Source organism: Leptonotus elevatus, chromosome 11 (assembly GCF_054856555.1).
Source record: "Leptonotus elevatus isolate MCC_2025b chromosome 11, RoL_Lele_1.0, whole genome shotgun sequence".
NCBI lineage: Eukaryota > Metazoa > Chordata > Actinopteri > Syngnathiformes > Syngnathidae > Leptonotus > Leptonotus elevatus.
The window spans coordinates 11,031,932-11,056,402 of record NC_141249.1 but is presented as its reverse complement, the minus strand read 5'-3'; the positions used below and the strand labels follow the sequence as shown (position 1 = coordinate 11,056,402).

The 24,471-nt window shown below is 38.2% G+C and overlaps 1 protein-coding gene across 15 annotated transcripts in view; it reads right to left on the bottom strand.

The window, feature by feature from the left end:
* The window catches only part of adgrl2a (adhesion G protein-coupled receptor L2a), a 127,305-nt gene that overhangs the window by 45,756 nt on the left and 57,078 nt on the right, over nucleotides 1-24,471 (bottom strand). For 13 of the 15 annotated variants that reach the window (XM_086088557.1, XM_086088558.1, XM_086088563.1 and 10 more), the window contains exons 4-7: nucleotides 23,513-23,622; nucleotides 22,073-22,132; nucleotides 16,043-16,057; nucleotides 10,962-11,762 (exon numbers count right to left, since the gene is read on the bottom strand). In XM_086088557.1, the coding sequence (XP_085944683.1) occupies nucleotides 10,962-11,762; nucleotides 16,043-16,057; nucleotides 22,073-22,132; nucleotides 23,513-23,622 (986 nt within the window). The remainder of the gene's footprint in view (nucleotides 1-10,961; nucleotides 11,763-16,042; nucleotides 16,058-22,072; nucleotides 22,133-23,512; nucleotides 23,623-24,471) is intronic. The other 2 variants (XM_086088562.1, XM_086088565.1) reach the window with 1 other exon arrangement.

The following is a 24,471-nucleotide window of genomic DNA, read 5'->3' as shown; positions in this document are numbered from 1 at the left end:
AAAGCTTCTGGTGATTATTATTATTTTACTATAATTTAGTCATTTTTTTGTTTGTTGTCAAATATGAACTCATCCACTTATCAGAGCCAGTAAATCCCTAAAAGCAATGAGAATATAAAAACATCCCAAACAAGAGTTTAGCTCTCAGTAATATAATCTTAATCTTAACCTAATCCACTTTGAAACTATGGAAATAGAATTTATTTTGCAGCATGTTTGCTACGTTTATAGCATGTTATGAAAGGACACACTGTTTTTAGAAGTGCAGCAACATTTTGTTATTATTACACAGCCTAAACCCTGCATACATTCCACTACTACATTCTCATGAGAAGACAGCATGAAATAATCTCCAGATGATTTCAAAAGCGAGGGATCTTAAAAGCTTTACTGTACTTTTTTGTACACTCTTGGGTGGTCATCACCTCCTAATGGGGCAGGAATTGTTAAAGTAACTTAAAAGTGAATGGAAACCCAAACACGGCAAGTGTGCTGCTGCCTTTGGAGAGAAGCCACATTTTGTTTTTGTGGCAGTAAAATGACCTCATAGATGGATGATGGATTTAAAAAAAAAAAGAAGAAAAAAAGCTTTTTGGTGATGAACAGTGAAAAACTGATTTCCTCTTTCTGTTGCGACTATACATTTAGTTAGCCCTCTCAATATACGACCTGCAACCTATTGAGTTCCTGACTACAAAGCAGAGCTGTAATTCACAATATGTTTGTGATGCATTCAGATATCTGCCAATAAGAGTGTAATACCCTGAGGAAATTGGATTACATGTCTTTCACTCTCTGTTGCATTTGTGGATGTGAAGCGGGAAGACTCCATTTGATTGCTTGCATATCAGCAGTAAATATGAGGAAAGCGCAGCAAAAGAAAAATCGAATAATTTCCCATGAGCCATGTCCATTGGAGTCGTGGCACATTATATACCGTACGTTCACATCTCTGGAAAAAATAACCTAATAGCTAATTTATGTCAGTTATTGTTGTCTCTAATATTTCCCACACATCAGATCTGTATACATATGACCACATTCACACTACTGCACAGTAATCTACACCTTGACAGCAAAATATAAAAGAACAGACATAGCAGCTGCCAGACTACATCTTGAACGCCCCCAACTCCCCCCCCCCTCCCCGGCAGCTTTTCTCTGTACTGTACGTGCCTCAAATTTCAAGTATTAACTCCAAATGTACCAAACAAACAGACAATAAGGTGTCTATTTCAGAGATGATTGTACGCACAGGCTAACATGTACATTTTGAAAAGAAAAAGTCATGCTTACTGTAGATGCGGATTACTGAAAACAATAATAAGGCCCATGCGAGTAAATCCCTTCAAAAGCGTGTGTTGGGGAGAACCAATATAAAGTCTGTGTAATAATTCTTTTAATACGCCTTGTTTCTCGCTCACACTCTCATCAAACAAGAGACTGTGGATCCCGTCGGCTATAAAGCTCAGTGAAACTATAATCACGCCCCTCTACTCGCTTTCGTGTGCAACAACTCTTTGTGAGTGTAAATCTTAACCCCGGGTTTTTTTCAGTCAGCTTTGTAATTTTTTTAGCATTTGTAGCCACGTCACTTGCAACTAGAAAATTGGAGAAACTGTCTTGAGGTGTTTTTGTGCAAACGTTGTATATAAGAGGAGAGGCCTTGGTAACGACAACTGGCCTCCGTGCAAGAAACAGGTGATGTCCTCACCTCATGTACCGGACATACTCTAAATCCAGACTGACACCGGGTTGTTCTCCCATAACACAACATCTCGCAGCTGTAAATCCTTAATGTGGGATTTCATCGCTTCAGTTATCTTCACTAGTACGTCGTAACTTAGCGTGACGACTTAGGATGCCGGCAGTCCCAAGTATGAGACCAGTTAAAAAAAGCTACATGGGAGGAACAACGAGTGGCAGCCGGCCTTCGCACAGTCATTCCTTCACATTGCTAGCTTCTTCTTCACAGTTCCGGTTATCTCCAGTAAGCTGAGATGAAATTCTACCCATCATGTGATGTGTACAGACCAGGTGGCAATTTAGAGGCCTCGACAAGTCTAATGTTCTTGGTCACGTAGTGGGTTTAAACACTCTAGATCTGATGACATATGTGCATTTCAAAATGTTTATTGACACCACGCACACACACCCCCACGCACGCACGCACACACACACACACCCCACATTTGTCAGACTATAAATCATAATTGTTTTCATAGTTTGGCTGTTCCTCAGATTTCATACTCAGATGTAACTTGCATATATTAAAATATGAGTTTGGACTGTGACCCTAATTGTGTTGGCTTTCTTTTGGCGGTTAGCAAATACTTTTGGTGCATTACTGTCGGTGGCCAGAAGTTGACAGTAATGCAGAAGAAGAAGAAAAATAATAATAGTAGTAGCAATAGTAGAAGAAGAAGTATTTTTTTTGTTTAGTTTTTTTAAATGAATGAAATAACCAAATTCAACAAACATTTTGGCAGTATTATTATTATTATTATTAGTAGTAGTCCCCACAACTAATGTGTACTCCACACCAAGAATTTACAGCAACAAAAGGTGCAATAACCGACCATGATTCTACCTTTTGCCACAATGCAATGCAGAATTCGAGTTGAAGTTAGCCATTTTAAAAAGAAAAACCTTTTCGCAGTTACAAGAGGAAATTTCAACAAAATCGGAACTCGTTCGCTGCAGTCAACTGAGCGTGCGTTGGATAATTCACTCTGACGTCCTAACATCACTCTCAGTGTGTGTGTGTGTGTGTGTGTGTTCGGAGAAGCAGAGCGTGCTCCACTTCCATTAGTTTCTGAACACAGCATATGTTATAAACAGGCGTGCACATAAAAATGTCGGCAAATGAGCACCAGAAGTAGAAGTAGGTTTGGTGCTCGTTTTTTTCCTGACCCGCCTGGTTTCCTGGATGAACTTAAAGACTTCCTGGGCAAGGTTTTTCGTTAATAATAAGTCTAACTTATGTCATTATAATATAGCTGAAATTTTTTTTTTATTTCCCCCCCACTTTTTATTCCCTAATTACAACATGATTAAACAAGAGTTACACAATGACATCTTATTAAAACAATGCAATTTACTTTTTCATAAAAAGACATTACATTTTTCGATTGAAGCATTCCCACACATGTTATTGTGATTTTTATTCCCCACACTTTCTCCCAGATAATATTTTCGATTTACACCATTCACTTGCTTAAAAAATTCACGCCTGCCGGTGTATATATCGTCTGATTCCAAATTACTTACAGTATCCACACAATTTACCTTAAATTTCCCCCATTCATTTTCAATGGGACAGACGTTGAAATTTGTCAGCTTCAGATGACACTTAAAAAAAAAAAAAACGCCAATAGCCAAGTCAAGTTAGGTAAGTGCTTAGAGCAATTGCCTGCCACCAAGGAGAACCTGGGTTCCAATTTTGCTTGGACCACATTTTAGTACATTCAATGGTTTGATACCAACTAACTATCAGATTAGAAATTGATTGTAATTTCTCTGAAATGATTAAATCCTACTTTAAACAGATAGCAGTTCAAGTTTTCTTTTTATTCACTTGTCATTTAACTGCAATTAAGAATGTGTAATTTTTACATCATTTATCTTTCAATTTACTTCATAAGCACATGCATCCAACTCTTAACATTCAGCTAATAGCATTCAGCTCTCTAGCATTCCCATGCAATTTATGCAGAAATTGCACTTTGTCTAGTTATGGTTAGTATTGTTAAAACGCTAAATGTACTGTATTTATATTGCTTGGCGGTGCGTGGTAGGTGGCTGTGTATAAATGACTTACTACAGTCAAAAAAGAGACGGGAACAGCCATACATCAAGCTATTATCTGTAACAATCTGTTCAGGATCACAGAGGCTGGGGGCCTCTCAGCTCTGATTGTGGCCTTTAGGTAGGTTTGATAACCACTCAATCACATGGCTCAAACGTATGACATAACATACATATTTTGATTGTGTTTGGAATCCTACAGTAGAAAGAACCCATGCACAGATACATGTACAGAGATAGCATGTAAATGACACAAAGAAAGGTCCAATCATGGTCAAACCAGAACCTTCATACTGTTGGGAAACAAAACCTGTACTTTCCTGGGATGGGAACCAACCATCAAAACTGTTTATGAAAATTACAGGATGTGGAAAATAAGCTAAGGATTACAAGTGGTGACACATTTGGATGGAAAACTGACTAATGGCGTGTTGGATTGGAACATGTGCATTTCATCAATAGCACGGTCACTTCCCAAAGGATAAGGCGTGTTCGACATAAGATGATTACAGTTAAGGCAAAACGTGTTCTCATCAGCAGCTTCAGAGCAGTAATGTATAACAAAAATAAAGAGAAGAAATCTCTGTAAAACTCTCCCACTAGTGAATAAATATTTTTAAATGTCAAAAACTAGATGTGCGTGACGACCTTCTTTGTACACTTTCCCAAAGGCACAGCTAAGGATTTACTTAAATCCTGTCATTTAGTCCGCACTGCTCATTTTGTACGATTTGAACAGTTTGACGAAGGCTTTAGATTTGACTTCAGGACGAACGCCCAAAAAAAAACATTAAATTACCAATGCGTGCACTCTTGAAGGAGGGAGGCAAACTGTCAGAAATGACAGTACAGTCCATTTCCTTAAAAGGGCAACCTACACTAATGTACTGCAAATTAATGTTCTTTTTTTTTCTTCTGTAACCAAGAAGGTGTATATTTGTAGCTGCAACAGCATCAGAGGGCAGAACAGCAGTCGCTTTAAGATAGCAGCCCACTGAAAAGTCAATGTGCACCCTCGGGGACTTGAGGTTTTAAGAGGTAATGTAAGGTATTCTAGAGAGAAAACAACAAAACAGAACCTGCAATAGGAGTCAAAGGGGAAGACAATAAGATGTGATATCTGAGAATATGACAGGACTGAGAAACAAACCAAAAAGGGGTGATTTTACACATCAGTACCCACTCCTTTTTCACTCGTGTGTCTACTTGGGCAGCTGACAGGAGGCTGGGGAGGGAAAAGGAGGAGGGAGGGATGGAAGGAGGGAGTGTTGTCAAGGTAAACAATCAAATTGGTTGTTTTAAATGCATCCTAATGCTTGCTTGCTGCCGCACAGTCGGGCATGCTGGCAACACACAGTTGACATTTTAGCCAAACACCAATGAAAGCTTGATGATGAGAGTCTCTTCTGCCTCTCTCTGTTGTCCCTACATTTCCTCTAAATGTTGCCATGTGAAGTTTGACCTCCATCAAAGCGCCACAAAAGACAAGAATATATCACAGCAGTGCTCATCCGAAAGCTTTATATTTAGGCTCGCTCTTCTATTAGACATGTACACAGTATGCAGGGTACTCTTTGGGCAACACATGGAGTACTTTAGAGGAGAAGTCAATCCAAAAATGCTCTTTACAATCTTGTATTGCAGACCCACTCATTTAAACAATGTATTCTGATTAAAATTGTGTTTGTGGAATATGAATTAAGCAGCCAAATTCAGCCTTTTTCATCCATCACAGATGGCAGCCATTTTGCCACGCGTTGTCGACTGAAAATGACATCACAGTTGCTCGGGTAATGACCAATTACGGCTCAGCTTGCAAACATCATATGACCAAACTCAGAAGTCAAGTGAACCATGATTGGTCATCAACTGAGTCCTGAGCAACTGTGATGCCATTTTCAGCCGACAGTGACAAAATGGCCGCCCACTGAGATGGGTAAAAAACGGATCAGTTTTGCTGTATTCCACAAATGTAATATTATTTAGAAAAGCGCTATATAAAAAAGCAGTCGAGTCCAGAACGTCGTGTTTAGACCAGTGGGGGTACATTTCAGGTTCAATTCAGGTTGACCGAATGTCTTCTTTTTTTTGGGACATGTCCACCTTTTTACATTCTGGGGGGGAAGGTAGGTTTTGTGGGTGGGTGTTATTGTTTTATATTAAAAGTATTTTTTGAAAGAAAATAGTAGGTTTGCTTTTTACGCACCACAGCTTATTGGTAGCGCTCTGCACTCACAATCCAGAGATGTAATTGTGGCACGGAATCAATCATCGTCCACCACAAAAAAGAAAAAAAAAGAAAGAGAAAAAAAGTAAATCATGGGAGCTAAAAAGTTGGGGTTAGAACATTACATCATTATTCATTTGTCAAGTAAGATTTCAAAAGAGACTTATGTTTTTATTTGTTTTCTTGTCGACCCATACAGAGGAGGCCTACGTTAAAATAGTGATAATTTATGGCATCTTTGAGTAAATTTTCAGTATAATTTATGTGCCTTAAGGCCGGGCCGAGTGTCCTCTTTTGTGGAAATCAAAATATGGTCACCCTAACACATTCAAGAGCAGGACCTCACCATTTCAAACAAATGTGTGTCTTTTTTTTCCTTTTATACTTCCAGATGTATAATTCCAAAGTGCAACAAGGCTTGAATCCGTATGCAAATGTATTGACATCTGTGCAATGAAAAGAGGAGGACTTGATTTGTGTGGGCACTAAATGTGTTGCAGAGGGCTTTTATATGGCAGTAATTCAGAATTTAATTCTGCAACACGGGATGAATAAAAAAAGCTACCAAAGCTCACCTGTGCCCTATCGAGGCAGCAAATCCGGTAGGCTGTTTGTGCATATTTGGAGTTTAAAAAAAATTCTTTCAACATGCTTATTTGGCAGTTTAATGCCACATATCAGCGCTTGGCATGAATAAAATACCCACAGAATTGGTGCATAATGAGATTTCAGTGAGGAAAAGCGCATTTAAATCAATTTAATCATCTCAGTTAAAAGAACAGACGTAGGAATATGTTATTTTACGAGCTCCCATATGCAAGAAGGAACAAAGGCACGGAGCCATGTGTAAACGAGTGGATTATGAGGCTGCTGGTCAAAGCCAAGCGAGGGACTTACTGACCCATTTAATGTCCACTTCCAGTGGTGACGCTTGTTGGATGTGACCCCATCCGCTCCCCATAATCCTACAAGAGATGATCTCGCCTCGACATGAGCAGCGATATTGGACTTGACAACAATCCAACTGTCTGCCACACAGGGTCTCAACATCACTTTGCCGCGATTGAATTCCAAGATGAACGAGTAACATGGCATGTTTGTGCAACTGACAAATGCGGACAAAGGGAAGGAGGCAACGAGTGCGTTCCATGTTGATTGCTGAATGCATCACTAGCATCTTCCACTTGTCTTCTACGTGTGTGCGTTGATTAAAACACCCAGCAGATCATTTGTCTGTAGCTTTAACATCATCATTACAATCATAATTGGCCATGTAAAAATAATTTCTGCACAATTAGATGCTAAAGTGTTGTCATCGGCGTTTCGTGGCTCCAGCACATCTAGAATATTATTTCTGTTTTTTTTGTTTTTTTTGTTTATAGTAGCTGAAAACTTTGAACTGTGATTGCGGGAAAGCCAATGAGGCGTGCAAGAAGATATCACAAAGAGGCCGTCTGGCGACATTCAAACGAAAGTGCCCATCATTTATGTGTCAACATCAGCCATGTGGGAGGACAAGTTTACTGACATCTTGATGATCATCTCAGACTATTCTCCCCTGCGCTCATCGACTGGTGCTCGACATACATTAGTCAGCAGCGAGACCACGCAAATGCCTCATTTGTCAAGGAGAGAACAAAGTCCTCGTAGACAACACAAAACAGACGAGACAAATAACTCACCAATATATTGTTGAGAAAATATGATGTTGAATATATTTCTAAACAAATTCCATCAAAATGCAATGTACTGTATTCCTTTGGGTGTTTGGGTGCATGTGCAAATAGAAATGAAGACAGTTCCTCAAATAGCACAACAGAAAAATGGCTCATTTAAAATTAGGGCTGCAGTCTGGAGTTATGGATTATATATTTTGGAATTCAGATATCCTACTGAAAATTATATCGAACAATTGGGTATTTGGATTAAAAAAAAGTGTATACTTTTGCTTGGTTAAGGAACAACTATGAATACAGAAGACAACTAAATATTTCCACTTAATTGATATGAATTGAATGAACTACCAACTGGTTTTCATTTGTATTTTTTTTAAAATTTGTTTTAATAATTTAAATTGTGTACTTAAATGCCAACTGTGCTTAACTGCACACTATTTACCTCTCTAGAAACATAAGTAGATTTTAGACAAAGCTCTCCCCTTAGATTTCGGTCTTTGAGAGAAAGTGACGTCAAAACCCCCAGATGTGATTTTGTTGACTAAAACAGCACTTTCGAATCAGTCTTGTTTTTAAAAAGTGATAGAAAAGGTATCTATTTCAGGTTGTCAGCATCAAAGTCTGCATAGTCAATTTACGTCTATTAAACTGACTTTGAAAAGTAATCCTATGGCTCTTGCTGCTAGTCGCTAGCGCTGCTAGCCGCTAATCTAAAAACAAGTGCAATATCAGCATAATTAAGTCTTTTTTTTTTTCGCCCCTGATTGGCGACTGAATGTGATTTCAGGACGAAGATGTGTTGTTGACGATGGTTGCAACAGTTTGTTACGAAAAAATGGATGTCCCAAACAATCTAAAAGACGAGTCAAGTCAGCCGTTACGCCACGACACGCTTCTGGTGAGACCAGACAGAAAATGTACCAGAGAAACTCCCGATATTCCCGATGGTCACCCGGCCTCTAACTACAAAAACATTGTTTCATTTCAATATTTTGAAATAAAGATATATGGCTAAGCTCTTCAACATTAAGGAGATATATTCTTAATGTTAGTCTTTGTACTTCAATTTGGAAGAAATAATTGATGTTAAAAGTCGCATTCTCACTGATATGTGATGAAAATGAATTTCTTCAAATTCCACCTCCATGAATTTTTTATTGAAATTCAATTCAACATCCTGTGGGGTGGAGTCAATACAAATTAATCAACTGAATTGAATTGAATTCTGAAATTCAGAATTTTGCCCAACCCTGACTTGCACCCATATTTTACATAAATAGGCCTATATGAAGGAAAAATGTATTTCGTATAATTACATCTGGCAGTATAGTAACTATTCTTCTCATGATACATTTCCCTATTTGCTTTGCTCTTAAACCTAGCTAATACTCATTTATAGACAACACCCTGCCTTGGCCTTGACCTATGTGGTTCAACAGGTTGAACCCATTTTGACTGCCCCAGTCTTACTCCTATCAATAACCAAGTGGACAAGCGAACACGTTACCAAATTCTGAGCCCAGTGTTAATCTGTGAAAAAGTTGTTTGACCTCACTGACTGCTAACTGTTTGCAATCAGCAGTACATGTGTTTTGGACGCAGGGCGTGGAGGGATTAGGTTAATTACTGTTATTGTATTCTTAGGCTAGAGACTATTTCAGGCCCCCTTCCCAGCTTCATGGCAGCTGTTTAAAAGCATGTGTCTCAAATGATAACCTGGCTGGTTCATATTTGTTCCCCCTTTGTGTCTCTTCGGCAGAACCTTAAGTCCTTACACTCTTCTACAGCGTATACATTTATTTAATGGTCAGTAGAGATTTAGATTTCCAGCATAACCTGGGGAATGATCTAACCTTGCCCCAAGCCATACTTTGCACCTGTCCGGGCATGTATGTTTCCAAGGCTGAGAGTATGTCTCCAAAAAAATAAAAAAATAAAAAATAAAAAAACACTTGCAGGGGTCCCTTGAGCTTTAGGCATGACTCAGGGAATGCCCACATGGTAAAGCTACCTAAATCCCCAAGATACTGATTCATTATGATATGGCAGCTAGCTTCAAGGTGTTGTTTACCACAGAGGCCACACACCCTTAGATCCTACACCTCAAAGTTTCTCTACACTGAAAACGATAAAGGTGTATTAGGGCCACACTGAAAAACAGTATTGTATTAGAAAATGTCAGTGTATTCCGTTTATATATCTTTTTATTAGGGGTGTCAAATTAGTGGGTTGATTTTGAGTTAAAGTTCCTTTAACTCCACAAATTTTTTTAACGCGTGATTAATGACCGCCCATTACTTGGAAAGCCTGTACTGGGGGAATTCCAGTCGCAACACAGCAACATTTTGCTGTAATAAATTTAATAATAATGCATATATTTGTGGAGACTGGGGTCAAGTTGTATTTAACAATTTTTAAAATGTCACAAGTTACTTCATGTTAATATTAGAAAGCTTTTAATATGAAAAGTGAAAACTGCACTGAGCTGTCGCCAACGTCTTACAAAGGAAATTATGCCATCTAGTGGCAGAAAAATGACCTCAACACAAATCAATATCACACAGTTTTTTTTACAGTACTGTACAGTACATCTTTTTTAATTTTATCTTAATTTTATGATTTATTATAAAATTACTGTATCAATGACTAAAATATGCAGCCATATTTCTATTTAATTTTTTTCCACTTTTATGTTAACAAGAGTATGAAAACTATTAAAAATATATATTTTATTGTACATTTAGAACATATATAATATTTGTGATTAATTGTGAGTTAGCTAGTGAAGTCATGCGAATAATTATGATAAAAAATGTTAATTGTTTGACACCCCTAATATATATATATATATATATATATATAAATATTTATATATATATATATATATATATATATATATATATATATATATACATATATGCGGTTTATGCAAATGTGTTATGATGCGAAGCCTTGAAAAAAATACACGTATTTAGTGAGCAATGAGTGAAACAGGTTTTTGTCCATCACTCTAAATCAGTACAGTCGGTCCTTTCTCAGTCCATGTATTTTTTCAAGACCTTGCATCATAGCACTTTCCGAAAATGTGGGCACACGTCAACGACAGGAAGAGACGAGAAACAAAAGTGCCCACCTCTGTAATTAAATAATTTTGTTTGTGCATTAAACTGTGAATAAAGTTTTTGTATGTGCCAAAACATCAACAATCACAGTTTGAGGGATATAACACAAATCAGTAGAAGCGCTCTTACCATGAGCTGGATCCGGCGGTCCGAACTCCAGATTATACCTCAGGATGTAAAAATTATTCCACACGTACAGCTGGTTATCTCGCGGATTATAATCCACAGATGCAATGTACTGGTACTGGTTGGGAAAGTGGATATCAACATATTCCCCACGGTTCTGTTTAGTATTGTAGATGTAGTCGATCATGCTCTTGCTGACTTCACTTTCATTGTCTTCATAGGTGGAGCGGACCACATAGAGTACTCCACAGGCCATGAAGGCATTGGAGGCTGAGCGTTTGTCATAGGCAGTCTCCCACGTCGCCTCAAAACGTAACGTGTAGGGGTTCAACTGGCTGATTACGATCATGCCGTTGTTCTGCTCTGTCGCGTAGATCACCCACAGGCCGTTCTCATCTACGGCCAGGTCAATGTCTGTTTTACCGCCCCACTTATAGGGTGACGTGTCATGGTAATTGGCGTTGTTGATGATGGCTTCGCCGCTCTTGATTCGAGTTCGCAGGTCAAACTTGACTATGTTGCGGGTGCGCTCTTTGTTGAAAAACACAGCACCGTCATAGACCACAAATCCAGTTCCATCCACCCGGTGGGGCAACTTGTAGGTGATTGTTTGCCGGGCATTTTGGAAGTCATCTAGCGAGGAATATTCAATAAGAGTGTCTGTCCTATAAGGAGTCCAAGGCATAAAGTAGATCTTGTCAGCAGCTTGCAGTGGATCTTTGCACCAGGCACCAGCTTGTTGCTCCGCTTCAAATTGAAAGGAAGGTTCCCCAACAGCTTTCAGACTTCCAGGGCAAAGAAAAACTAATAATAGAAGAAAGTAGAATAACAAGCAGACAGGTTAACATCCCATCAAATGCACCATATATGTAAAATCCAAATACAATGCATTTTTGTCTTATGAGTTGTCCACAGACAATGAGGACAGGCACAATAAAACGACTAAACGCTACTGTCAATTTTTACAAGCAGTATAAGGATTTTGGGTTTGTGCATAGCAAGGAATAAGAAAATAAAGTTATCAAGCACAATATGTACGGATTTGCAATAATCTGAAACAAAAAATAATTTTTGACAGAGATTTACTGCAGGAGGGAAAACACAAATGAGGGCAACATAAATGAAACGCAACAAAAACAAAAGACAGTCCTGTAATAAAAAAAAAACAACTAAAAACTGCCAAACTAAAAGTCACTTGGCAAAAAACGTAAAAGGTTATGAGAGAGCAAGAGTCAACACAGTCTGGGAACATACATGCGTGTTGAGATGCGCCTCACATCTTCTACAGTAAAGACCTTGAGAGGCATGTCATTAGCAAGTAGTGTAAATGTCACAGCCATTAAAAAAAAAGTTCAGTAAAGGGCCTCTTGAGGTGTTTTGGTTCGGGCTCTAAGGCATAGGAATCAACAAAGAATGAACAGCGCGTAGTTAGGTGATAATAATGGGAGGAAAGTGAGAAAGAAAGGGACTTTGGAGAAAGAGGGGACGGACGAAGGCAATAGCTCGACTGTTACCAAGGCATGCTATGGAAAATGATTTGGAAGCCAGGCAAATTGTGCTGAGTTGCAAAAGCACCCAGGCACAATGGGGAGGAAAAAAACCTTTATGGTGTGAAGCCAATTCGCCCCGAGTTGCATCATTTGGCTGCGTGTGTGCTGTCTTTTCTTTGCAGCCGTTCTTACTTCCCCTGGTGCACTGCACTGATTGTACTCGTCGTTAGTGGACTCTGAGATTATACAGTGAAACCTCTAAGAGTCGGCAACAATTTATTGTTTATTGTTATTGTCCAATTCAGTTGCATTTGGTTGAGATGCTCGGAGTTACCCAGGCACTTACTTAACTGGTCAACCTCTAATTGGCTTATACTGTATATGGTTGGCATTTGGCCGAAACCTCACAATTTGGTTTTAAAAAATTTCAAAACTCCATATTTTTGGTCAGTCCACATGTTTGAGTGTTGTTTTATTTTACTTTTTTCAAAATTACTGATCAATTTAAAGTGCTGAAATGGTCTTGCTCTGTTTGATGATGCAATGTTAATGGTTTAACAAACATGTCATTTGTTGGTCTCTCCTGAAAAGTATTCTGGAGGTACAAGTTTTCGTCCCAATGCCAGCGATATCTAAACAACATTCTCGTTCAAAACAATAACAACTAAAATAAATGTTAAACCGCAGTGGTAACTACACTTCCATCTCAAAGTGTTCCAACAGTGATTCCAATTTATTAATTGGTGCTGTAGACTGAAAAGATACGGGTTTGGTATCAAAAGAGATTTTTGAGACGAGATCAACAGTTTAGCTTTATTTACATCTAGATCTAAATCCTTTGCTTAATGACACTTTGAGGCTTTCGTGAAAACATATTTTTTGTTGTGTTTGTGGTGGAAGGGTGGTTGGTGGTGTTACTCCCCCAGTTCCCTATACAAAGGTACATGGGTATTATATCATTATGAGTGAAATCTATGTGTATTGAACGCTTACTGTTCTTCAACTACCAGAAGTGTTGCATTTTGTCTTGTTGAAAATGAGCACAACACATTTAGCGCTATGTTCACAATGTAAACGTTGCTAACTTGACAGCTGTCTTGATAGATGTCGTTTTTAAATGCACTCGTATTTGTTATTTTTCATTCTGTGCTCAGATTGACTTACACACAATGTATTTGGTTATTCTTACTCTCAAAACCACACATGCTAACACGCACTAGCATACTGTTGAAGTGTGAAACCCTAACACATAGTTTCTTCTTATGTATGGTTCTTTGTTTATATTTAAAGAGAAACATTTTCCTAATGTTGTTACTCTGTTCTTAGCCTTCCTGTTGAATTTGTTTTGGACTCATGACAGGGGTAATATTTTGTTTTATTCAAATATTTATTTGAATTTATGTCAAAATGGGAAGGACATATTGTTGTATTTAATATATTTGTTGTTTTGAAAATAATAACTTTATCCCATTTTTCAAAGCTTGTGTCTGTACTTTTTGGGGGCAAATTCCAGACTGACCGTCATGTTCTTGCTCATAAGTAGTTTGCATTTTCTGGTCTGACGACTGGATTTTGTTCATTTTCCTGGCCTTCAACTCCTGCACTCTAGAAGTTGTTGTTGTTTTCCTTGGTCAACCTGTTCGATGTCTATTACTACATTCATGACTTAATTTTTCTACAGGACATTTTAAATGGTTGCATTGGCTATGCCAGTGTTACTGCAATGACTTATTGTATTTTTGTTCCCTTCAATTTCCCAGACCTTGCTAAAATGTTGACATCTTACTTACCTTTTGTTTGTCAAAACCATGTATATTCAGTCTACAAAAAATAAACAAATTGGCCTCACTGCTCCAATATGAGTGTTTATTTCAGTGGGTATAAAAAGTCTACACACCCCTCATTCAAATGTTTTTATGTAAAATAAGAAAAAGACACCAAGCTAAATCATTTAAATACATGCACGTAATACTATGGAGTTGGAAGGTGGTCTCCAAGTGCCCACTTAACAGCAGTACGGTAATCTGGGATCATCCAGTCGTGGCGAGCTGCATACAGTTCCTCATGAACATACTTTGCCTACTTTGACCGATTTTAAAGTTGATAAGGAGCCACTTCCATTAGCTGCAAAGCATGACGGCTGTGTTCACGCTCGCAACAACGCAAATCACCAGTTTCTAACTGCGCCATGCTGCGTGCATCTGTGAAAATACCAACTTTTGAGGCTCTACTTTTATACACATGAGCGCATTGTAAAAACATAAAATTTTTGCAGAAGGCCCAGTCTAGTTTACAGTGTTTGTAAATTTGGCAGAAACTGTGTTGTTGTTTTTTCTGTTACATGCACCCGGCACATCTGACAATTTGGTGACAGAAAGTAGACTAGACTTTAGACCAGTTCGGAGCAGGTCTAAGTTGTGGCATGTCCGTTATGCTTCCAAAATGTATACTGTGCGCTTCTCTTACGATACATTTATTGCATTAAATTTAAAAGGAAAGAGAAGAGCTGCTTCAATTGGCTGGGAAGCAAGTTAATTGTGTTCACACCCACAATGGCGGGAGATAGCAAACACTACCCATGTGCACAGTTTGACTGCACTTTGTGCTAGGCTGGCAGTACCCCATAGCCCAGAAAGCATGAAGAAGACGGAAGATTGTTGTCACATGTACTAAACCGTGAGTAATGTTACTGTCAGCCTCTTGGCAGCCTTCCTGACCATTTTTCCTTTCATCTTTGAATCAATTTTGAAAGGACGTCCAGTTCTTGGTAATGCCACAGTTGAGCCACTTGATGATGATTGTATTCACTGTGTTCCATGCCTGGGATTTTTTTCTGTATCCTGCTGCTGAGTGACACCTTTGAACAGTAAGATCCCTCTCATGCTGTGGAAGCTCTTTTGGACTTTGTGGATGTCTTGTGCTATGATATGTGGCTATAAAAATGTCAGGAAAATCTGAACCTTATTTGGGGTTAGTCACAGGGACTTTAAATGGTGATAACGTGCACTGAACATGTGACTGGTTAATTCACAGCCACATCTACAGTTATAAGAGTGTGTACTCACTTGTTTTGACATGATCTATCGTGGTCTCATTTCTTATTTCACAAAAAATGTCTCATTTGAACAGGGGTGCTATATACTTAGGGAAAATGAAGTGTTTGCACCCTTTCATGACACATAATTAACATATAGTGAGAAGCGGAAAAAAGGTGGATACAAAGTGCTTTGCACTACCGACTAAACCCATGCCAAGTATGTCACAAAAGGTGTTTGAAAAACTAAACATGGCTAATATTTCAGTGTATTCTGTTATTCTTTTGGAATTATTGTCAAGTAGTTGCCATCACTGGTAATCTTCTGTTGTGGTATTGACAGAAAAAGCCAAGCTGAAATCTGCGGCGTTTTTGATGACGTCTCAAAATCCAAGGGATTGTGTGACTTTGCATTCCTGAAAACTTTAGCTGAACACGGAATTCAAATTAAGAGGTTCCACTGTTGTCCACAATCAGGCCGTAGGAAGCCACCACAGGAAGTTTACAACTTGAGTCCACAAAACAAAGTAGCTAGGGTTTGGATCGTGTCTGTTATTTACCTTTTTGCTCCACTTCTATTTTAAGCATTGGAAGAGAGAATGAAAAGGATGGGAGGGGGAAAAAAAGAGATTAATATGTATTAACTTCCATCGCTATGGTAACATATAGAGACACAGCTGACACATGGATAAGGATGGGTTGACCTAATTAGAGAAAACAGTGAAGATTAAAAACTCATTGCCCCGTTCCTGTTGAAGGTAGAAGTACAACCAAGTACTGTAGTATATAATTGTTAAAGACGTACAAAGTACAACATCCAGTAGTCTCGTTTTATGATCAGATAAAGGATAAATGTTCACAATTACTAAAAGCAAACACAAAAAAAACAGTGTTGGGTGGATCATTGTTGAGTAGTTAAGCATGTTCAATTTTGTCTTAACTGAAAATTTACAACTTTTTTTTTTAAATAGTTGGATCAACCTCACTATTTAAGGGAATGTTTTAAAACGTTTTGTCATAATTGTTAAAACGGTCATTATGACTTGACAGTAGTACATAGCAAATATAATTCGTGAAAAAGTATCAACCATTTCTGACCCAATCTTGTGCCTTTAATTTGATATACACAAGAAACTACCACACCAAAATAAAACAACCAATTAGATGGGGTAGGCGTAATTGACGAGGTGTCAGTCATTCATCGCAGGCAGACCCTTGCGGCCTCACAAAAAAAACTTTAAAAATGATGATGATGAAGTTCTTGGATAACAAGGCTATTTCCTACTACATTACTCCATGTACGACTACTGGCATGTCATAATAACTGTTTTAACATTCATGACAAAAAGCGTTTTTTTTTTGTGGTATTGTAAATGTCACCTTTAAATTGCAATTTAACATGCATAATTGTGCTGGCATTCATCACATAATTGTTAATTAAACGTACTGCAGGCATTTTGACAAAAAAAAAAAACTCCTCCCATCACTGTTAAGTTCAGATGAAAAAAAGACAGGTGCCACAAATGACCACAAATATGGACAGACAGCTCCATCTTTAAGATAATTGTAAATTGGTGTCATTTCAATGCTAAGACCATAAATGCAAGACAAACTCAATAAGGAAGCGGGTCATTAGTGAAAATGAATTGAATACAGGATCAATCAAATACCAATTGTATTTGCGATCCATGCTAAAACATGCATTTTCATTGTAATTTGACATTTCAACATGTGTGTGCTTCCCCAGGAAATTCCAGAGAATACATTTTAAGTCTTCAAAGGCTCAACGCAGTTTGAGTCCATTGTCATATGTGTTAATTTTCTGTCCAGTCTCCACAATAACTATGTGCTGCTATTGCCTTTTAACTTTAATGTTAAGAATCAAATGTAAAACTGGATATTAACATAGATAGCATGTATTCATTGACATCATATTCCTAAAAAAAATAACAGTTGAACGTCTAGGTCAGACTGCATAAAACAATGTTTGCTTTAGGAACAATAATGGGATGTTACGTAAATTACGGGACGGACATTTGACTCATTTCATTGATCAACTATGTAGGAAAGAAACAATCAATTAATTGGTAATGCTGCCAAGAGGAGTTGTTATCGGTCTAGTCAAGATATTGTGTCAAATGGCAAAAAAAAAATCAGTACAATGGTCAGTTGGATTAAGGTTAGAAAACAAAATTCGAAAAAGTAAAAAAAAAACTTTACTATACATTGCTTATTTCGAAAGTATAACTTCTACAAATTTGGAGAAGTCTGTCAATGCTTACTGTATAGGAACAATGCAAGATTTTAAAAAGTATATATATTACATTGAGAACTTATTTCAATATAAATGCAGATCATATTTTTGTGAGATGGAATGTATTATATCACTGCTTATTTAGTCTGACGTAGACTTTCAGAAATCAACAGTCTATTTTCAACTCATACTGACAAACGCTCTTTGTGTCAAAATATGAAACTGTAGGGAATAAAAAGTCTGCAATTCCATGATATGCTCATGTTTTGACTAAATACGTTTATTTTAGGAGGTGATATATTTTAGAACAGAAATGCGGCTTACCTATCACTTCATATTTTGACATGAAGAGAAAGGGTTAAGCACTTGTGTGGTACAAAATCAATTAGTCAGGATCTGTCATTTATAACCAAGAACATATATACTGTATATTGCGAGAAGCAAAACAAGCAAAAATAACAAGAGTAAAGTTGTAAGAAGCCTCTTCAGTCACATCACACTAGATTAGAAGAAGACAGTAAAATCTGAAAAGCAAAGTAGATGCATGACAGGAGAGCTGACAAGGTTAGTCTGAACTATAGTGAGGAAATCAATCAGTGTGATCAGAAATCAGCGGGTGGAAAGGGGGGGAACTGGTAGCCATGGAGATTTCCTGCGGATTGCACAGGGGAAGGAAAAACAGTCAGTGACTTTGAGTGAAGCAACAGTGAAACATGAGGTACACCGAGCCCTCCATTCTAAACTCTTTCCACTAGCCACTGAAATAGTAAGAGAGTTATATATCAACTTAAAAATACACATAAACATAAAATACATAACAGTAAAAATAACTTTCCGTCGTGTGAATGTAACTGGGTTCTAATTACAAAATTATCTAAACTAGAATAATAAAAAGACAAAACATTGGACAAAAACATCAAAAAGATTTCATTTAAATTATTTGGCAAATAACTCAATATTATGTGTTATTTAAATCTTGGCAAGTGACGCGAAACAGTGTAATGAGAGCCGAGCATTAGTGATGGCAAAATGAAGCTTCATGAAGCATTTGCGATATTTTTTGACTCCTCTAGGTGGCACTCGTGATTCAAAGATGCAATACAAATGTAATCCATTTTCATTGCACTTGCCTTTATCTTTAAACCAAGAGCACCATCTAGAGGAGTCAAAAAATATCGCAAATGCTTCATGAAGCTTCATTTTGCCATCACTACCGAGCATCACAAACGTCTAAACTAGTGCCACTCTTGCCATTTCAAACGTGCATGCAGAGTTCAGTTCTACTAAATATTTATTTATGCTTTTATGTTGAATCAGGCAAGTATTGGAGTCAAATGAGAGAGTGACTCAGTGCCAGGTAAAGTGCAAATGCTTCCTTGACTGGAAGATAACGTTGCTAATGAGGGCACGCCATGACAAAAAACAAATCATAAAGCCAAAATGATGAAATGGTGGAAACGTGCTGCAAAGGCCACTTGCATATCAGCGAAAAATCCCCAAAGTGCTTGTGTGATCATGCAAATTTTCAATTGACAAGTCTCTGCGATTCAGTTGGCCCGAAAAAACAATAACAACCATTTTCAACACCCTGCAGACCAAAATTTCATTGGAGGAAGCTTTTGAGGGACTGTTGGTTCTACAGTCGAAATGAGGACACTGTCTGCAGGCCCGTCGTTGATCAGCTTAATGGGGATTTAATATGTTGTGTTGTAAATCAACTTCTCAAGTCTTGTATCCCAGCAAATCCAGGGAACCCTAAGCCTCTGAGCCACTGTAATGTTTTAATCACAAATCTCGATATTTGGCATTTGATCTGCCTTGTCTGCAAACAGCAGAGAACTGCATGCTACTAGATCCCTTTTATGCCAACTTCACAGTCTATTTTAATTGGTCCAGGATCTAAATGCAGCAAGTCATACTTTGTGGCTAATCTGACACAAAACTTGATTAACAAAAAGGCAGTGGAACCTCTAAAGTCAAACACTATTCAATTGAGAGTGCTTTATTAGACTCAAATTGAGTGGCAAATTGGCCGTTTCCAGATTCGAGTCACATTGTGTCACAGTAGCTGTCACATTATTTTTTTTTTTATCACAGAGGAATGTTGTATTGACCACACACACGACTCACGACCATAGGAGGCGCGCATGCGTGTGAAACCCCGCTACATGTGTAGGGAACACACAGAAGCATTTGCACGTGGAGCATTAAATTCAATTGTTAAGCAGTCTGGCCTCTCGCAGCGGCATACAAAGGGAGTTTAGCCACTTGCGCCCTAGAGACAAATACCCAGGTTAGCTTAGCACTAGCTAGCATCAGGTTCACAAGCTGACTTTAAATTTAGTCCAAAAGGGATGAGTGGTTCAGAATATGGATGGATGGATGGTTGGAAGAACACCCTGAGTTCTGCCTTCGTCAGTGTACGGCGCGAGGGATTCTCGGAGCTGGAACAATAACGGGTTAAACTAAATGTGGATGCTACGTGACCGTTATATACTCCGATATGAGGCGCGATGAAGCGCTTTGAACAATATATGGTGTAGATATAACACTACAAAAGTGCACTTCATTTACCATTTGACATTATGTTAATTTTTCTTTTTTCCATTTTTTGGACTATTACGTGTACAATTTGTAGCCCATTGAAATGGTTTGGAGATTCGGTGGTTAAACTGTTGGGCTACGAGTCCAAGCTTTAGTTTTAACATAAGTTAGAATGCATGACCATGATGAAGATAAAAAGGTGGGATGTGCTAGGATACATCATCTTACTCATTATGGTTAAAACTATTGTTCTTATTATTAAAAAAATTATAAAATAATAAGAATAATTATATATATATATATATATATATATATATATATATATATATAAACAAAAACGTTGTTTGTTCAAAATTTTGTGAATTCATATTTCATGACAGCGGCAGATTTACCTTGTTTAACCCATTAAGGCCTAAAGCGCCTGTCAAAACATGCCTCTAAAACCTATGGGTGACTTTTGAGTCACCCCCAAAAACCTGAAGTTTACCTGCAAATTCAACAATATATAAAAAAAAATATGTCTCAGTTCCTGAAGCAGATAGAAACATAATTCCAAAAACATTTCAGAGCTTACACCTGTAGTGTTCACACAAACCTAAGTTTATTATTATAAACCTGCAATTTTTTAAATCAACAAACAAATGTCGCATCAGCGGGTATATAACTCCAAATATTTATCTTCAACACTGGAGCGCAGTTGTAATAACCTCGGGGGATCGAGTGGTAATTATTCGTCATCCATTCCTTTACAAAGCTGTCAAAATTTTCAACATCCTCATTGTCTACAAACATATTTCTTAACAGTATATCACTGTCGACTCGTTACACTGATTCAAATTCCTCCTGCGCCGTCGTCAATCGCATTATTTATTTAATAACTCCGCATCTGCGTCAACCATTAACGCTCAAATAAAATTCCAGGGCATGCTACGAGGCCCACGTAACCCTCTCGTGTATATGGGGTATATGCCACGGAGGAGGCGGGACTTCTGACTTCCTGGTTTTCACACATCAGCTTTGTTTCCGTTTCCTGTTTGCGACGTGTGGGCCGCGTCCCAGTTCTTCCTTTATGCCCCTCGGTTGCGCGTTCCCGTCGACGGGTGAGAGTGTCTAGTGTGTCCGTCTCAGTTGTCCGAAGCATTTTTGAGAGTTGAGACGCCCTGCGCGTGTTTGGGGGGCAGGAGTCCGTGGAATCTACCCCATTCTGTTGCATTTCATCGGCTAAGAGACCAAGTATTGGTCAAAACAAAATGACATATCCGCTCTTCCGGGTTTAAAGGGAGAAGCGCGGTCCCGGCCTTAATGGGTTAATCAGTTACCTGAGCAAATTGGAGGACAACCAGTGACTCAGAACGGATTTTGTTCAATCTTAGAGGTTCCACTCTATGTGTTTCAGAAGTCATTAGTCATTAACTGGCCAATCAGATCAACAAGAGATTCAAGAGAAATGTGGAAAAAGTATACAGTATATACATGTATTCTTTCAGTGAAGAAATGGTCTTCAGCTATGATAAAACTGCAATGGCTGACTTTGTTTAGAGTTGCTTTTACTTTTTAAACTACTCAAAAGCATGTTTTACTGATCAAAATCTTCGCAGGTGGATTTGTAAGAAATTCTAATGTGTGTGCATGTGTGTGTGACTGTGTGTACATTACTTGGGAAGCAGAGGATTGGTTTGAGGAGAGTAACACAATTCACATTTTACAAAACACCAGTCGGACTTGAGTGGGGAAAGCCGGGCTTGTGCGGACAAGTTGGGGTGGTCACACTGGGAATACACTAAACACTTACCAGGACAGTTGCGATAGGACACATTCGGTATTCTTGCTCCTATTCTGGTGGGGCATGGACCTTTTGAGAGGCAAAAACATGGCGCTACAGACATGCACAGGCTGAAAGGGTGGAGAATGAAATGTTTCCTTTTTTGTTGTTTAAACTTTGCGACTAAATATAGTCCTTGGTTAGAAGGGTGTATTTCCCCGCTTAAGTCTTGACTGCATGCTTGAAGTAAGAAATAGCCTTAAGTTAACAGTGGGCGGATGAGAGGGCGCCTTAAGGCAAATCCATCTGTTTTAGCCTAAGGTGGCACAGCTAAGACAGATAATCAATACGTAACAATGAGGCAAGGCAAACATTGTCGATGTTTAGGTGAACCATATATAAGATCTAAACAGCTAGAACCAAATACTCATTATCGCTTACTCTTTTTAACAGTAAGCCCATCGGGCCTTGGAGAGGTTGACCTTTAAGTTGCCAAGGCGTAACCCGCCTAATGATGTTCACCATTGCAATCTGAATCCACACTAATGGGCATCTTAGACAGGTATATGAATACAAATGATTAATGAACAATGCTAACCTTGTAGATAAATAGAGAAGATATTTACATTATCGTCATTTTATACAAAACTTAATGACGGGAGTCACCAAATATCATCTTCCCATCATTTCCCCTCAAATTATTCCAGTTCCACCTGATTAGCTTGTCTGGCAATTCATGTAAATCTCTGTCGTTAATCAGGTTGTAAAGGTTACTGGGGGGAATATTCTTCACAAACTGCAAATGAACATGGCAGCTCAAAGGACAAAAGGGGATTTTTAATGCAAAGGGCAATCTGAATTTTGTTTGGAATCTGAATGGCAATGAATATTTTACAAGTAGGGAGATGCTGACAAAATGCTGACGATATCTTCTCGTCGGAAAGATTATCTTGCTGATTTATGAGTGCAGCCGTTCTGTTCTCTTACATAATGAAACATCTGTTAGCAATCCTCCACACCTGTTTTATTGACGTATATTAAGCCATCAAGGTGAGCCGCGCTTTTGCCTGACACACTTCTCCACGCTAGAGTAATGAAACACTTGCTTGCCATTATGGAGAGTCAGCATGACTTCTTCCACCTTCCCTTCTGTTCTGCTAACTCATAACCCGGCTCGTCGGACCGCTGAAAACACGGCGAGCACATCAATAATACAGGCGAGTACAGAGGAGTCCCAAAATGTCTTACAGGTCATGTATCATGAAAAGTTCATGGCATGACACAGATGGAAGAAGAGATGGAGGAAAAGGGCGCTGAAAGGTGTTGCAGACAATACGGACAAGGTTGGAGCAGGAAATGGGACGGTGATGTGTCATGATGCTGAGAAAGAAACTAAGGACGGGAGCACTGAGGTGATGGAGGGTGACTTTTCAATTCATGAACGTGGAGAGAGAGCGGGGTTATACTTACTATAGGGCACACACTCATACTGGACCTCCAGATACTTGTATGTCCCCGGACAAGGGTCTGGGAAGACATCTGAACCCGTGATCACGATACACTGGGTCCGATTGTTGCATCTGTGAACAAAAATTTACGGAAGAATTAAGCACAATCAAGTGTGTATCTCACTTGATAATAAGCATTAAAATATCAATTATGTCACATATCAAATAGTACCAGTCTATGGAGGACCAAAACTGCCAAAATAAAAAAAATAATTGATAAATAAATAAATAAAACGGATATTAAAAAAAAAATATATATATATATATTTTTTTTCATTTATACTTTTTTTTTAATTTATATTATTTAAATCCATTTTTATTTTTACTTGTATTTATTTATTCATTTATTTATTTTTAATTTGAGCAGTTTTGGTCCTCCATACCAGTTAAGGTACAGAGAGAAATCTAATGCAATGTTAACCACTACACTTGACATTGACATTAAGCCTGAGTGTACTTTTTGTGTACGTGTATGTCTGGTACACATTTCCACCTTTTTGTAGAGTGCGAAATAACAATAATTGCACCAACACTCCAAGCAAGTCATCTTTGGTACCGAGAGGATGCAAAATTCTATTGACAAAGTGAACATTCTCGATCAATAATTGTGTTCTGCTGATTTAGCAGGGACATACACTGGATAACAATTGTGCCTTTTCCTGCACATCAATGAAAAGTCTATTAGAGGTTGCCTTGTATTGTGTTTTCCCCCATTTTGTTCTGAGCTGCCGCAGTCATCATTGCTCTGTGTCCAAATGTTATTAATATAATATTAGGGAGTATATTGGAACAGAGGTGAGTTGGTTACAGTCAAGGGTGTTGGCTTCACATTTGATGCATTTTTACAGAAAGTCATGAATGTGTTGTGGTTTACAACTTTAAGGGTGCAAGTCTGTTTTTATTGACGCACAAAGAATTATA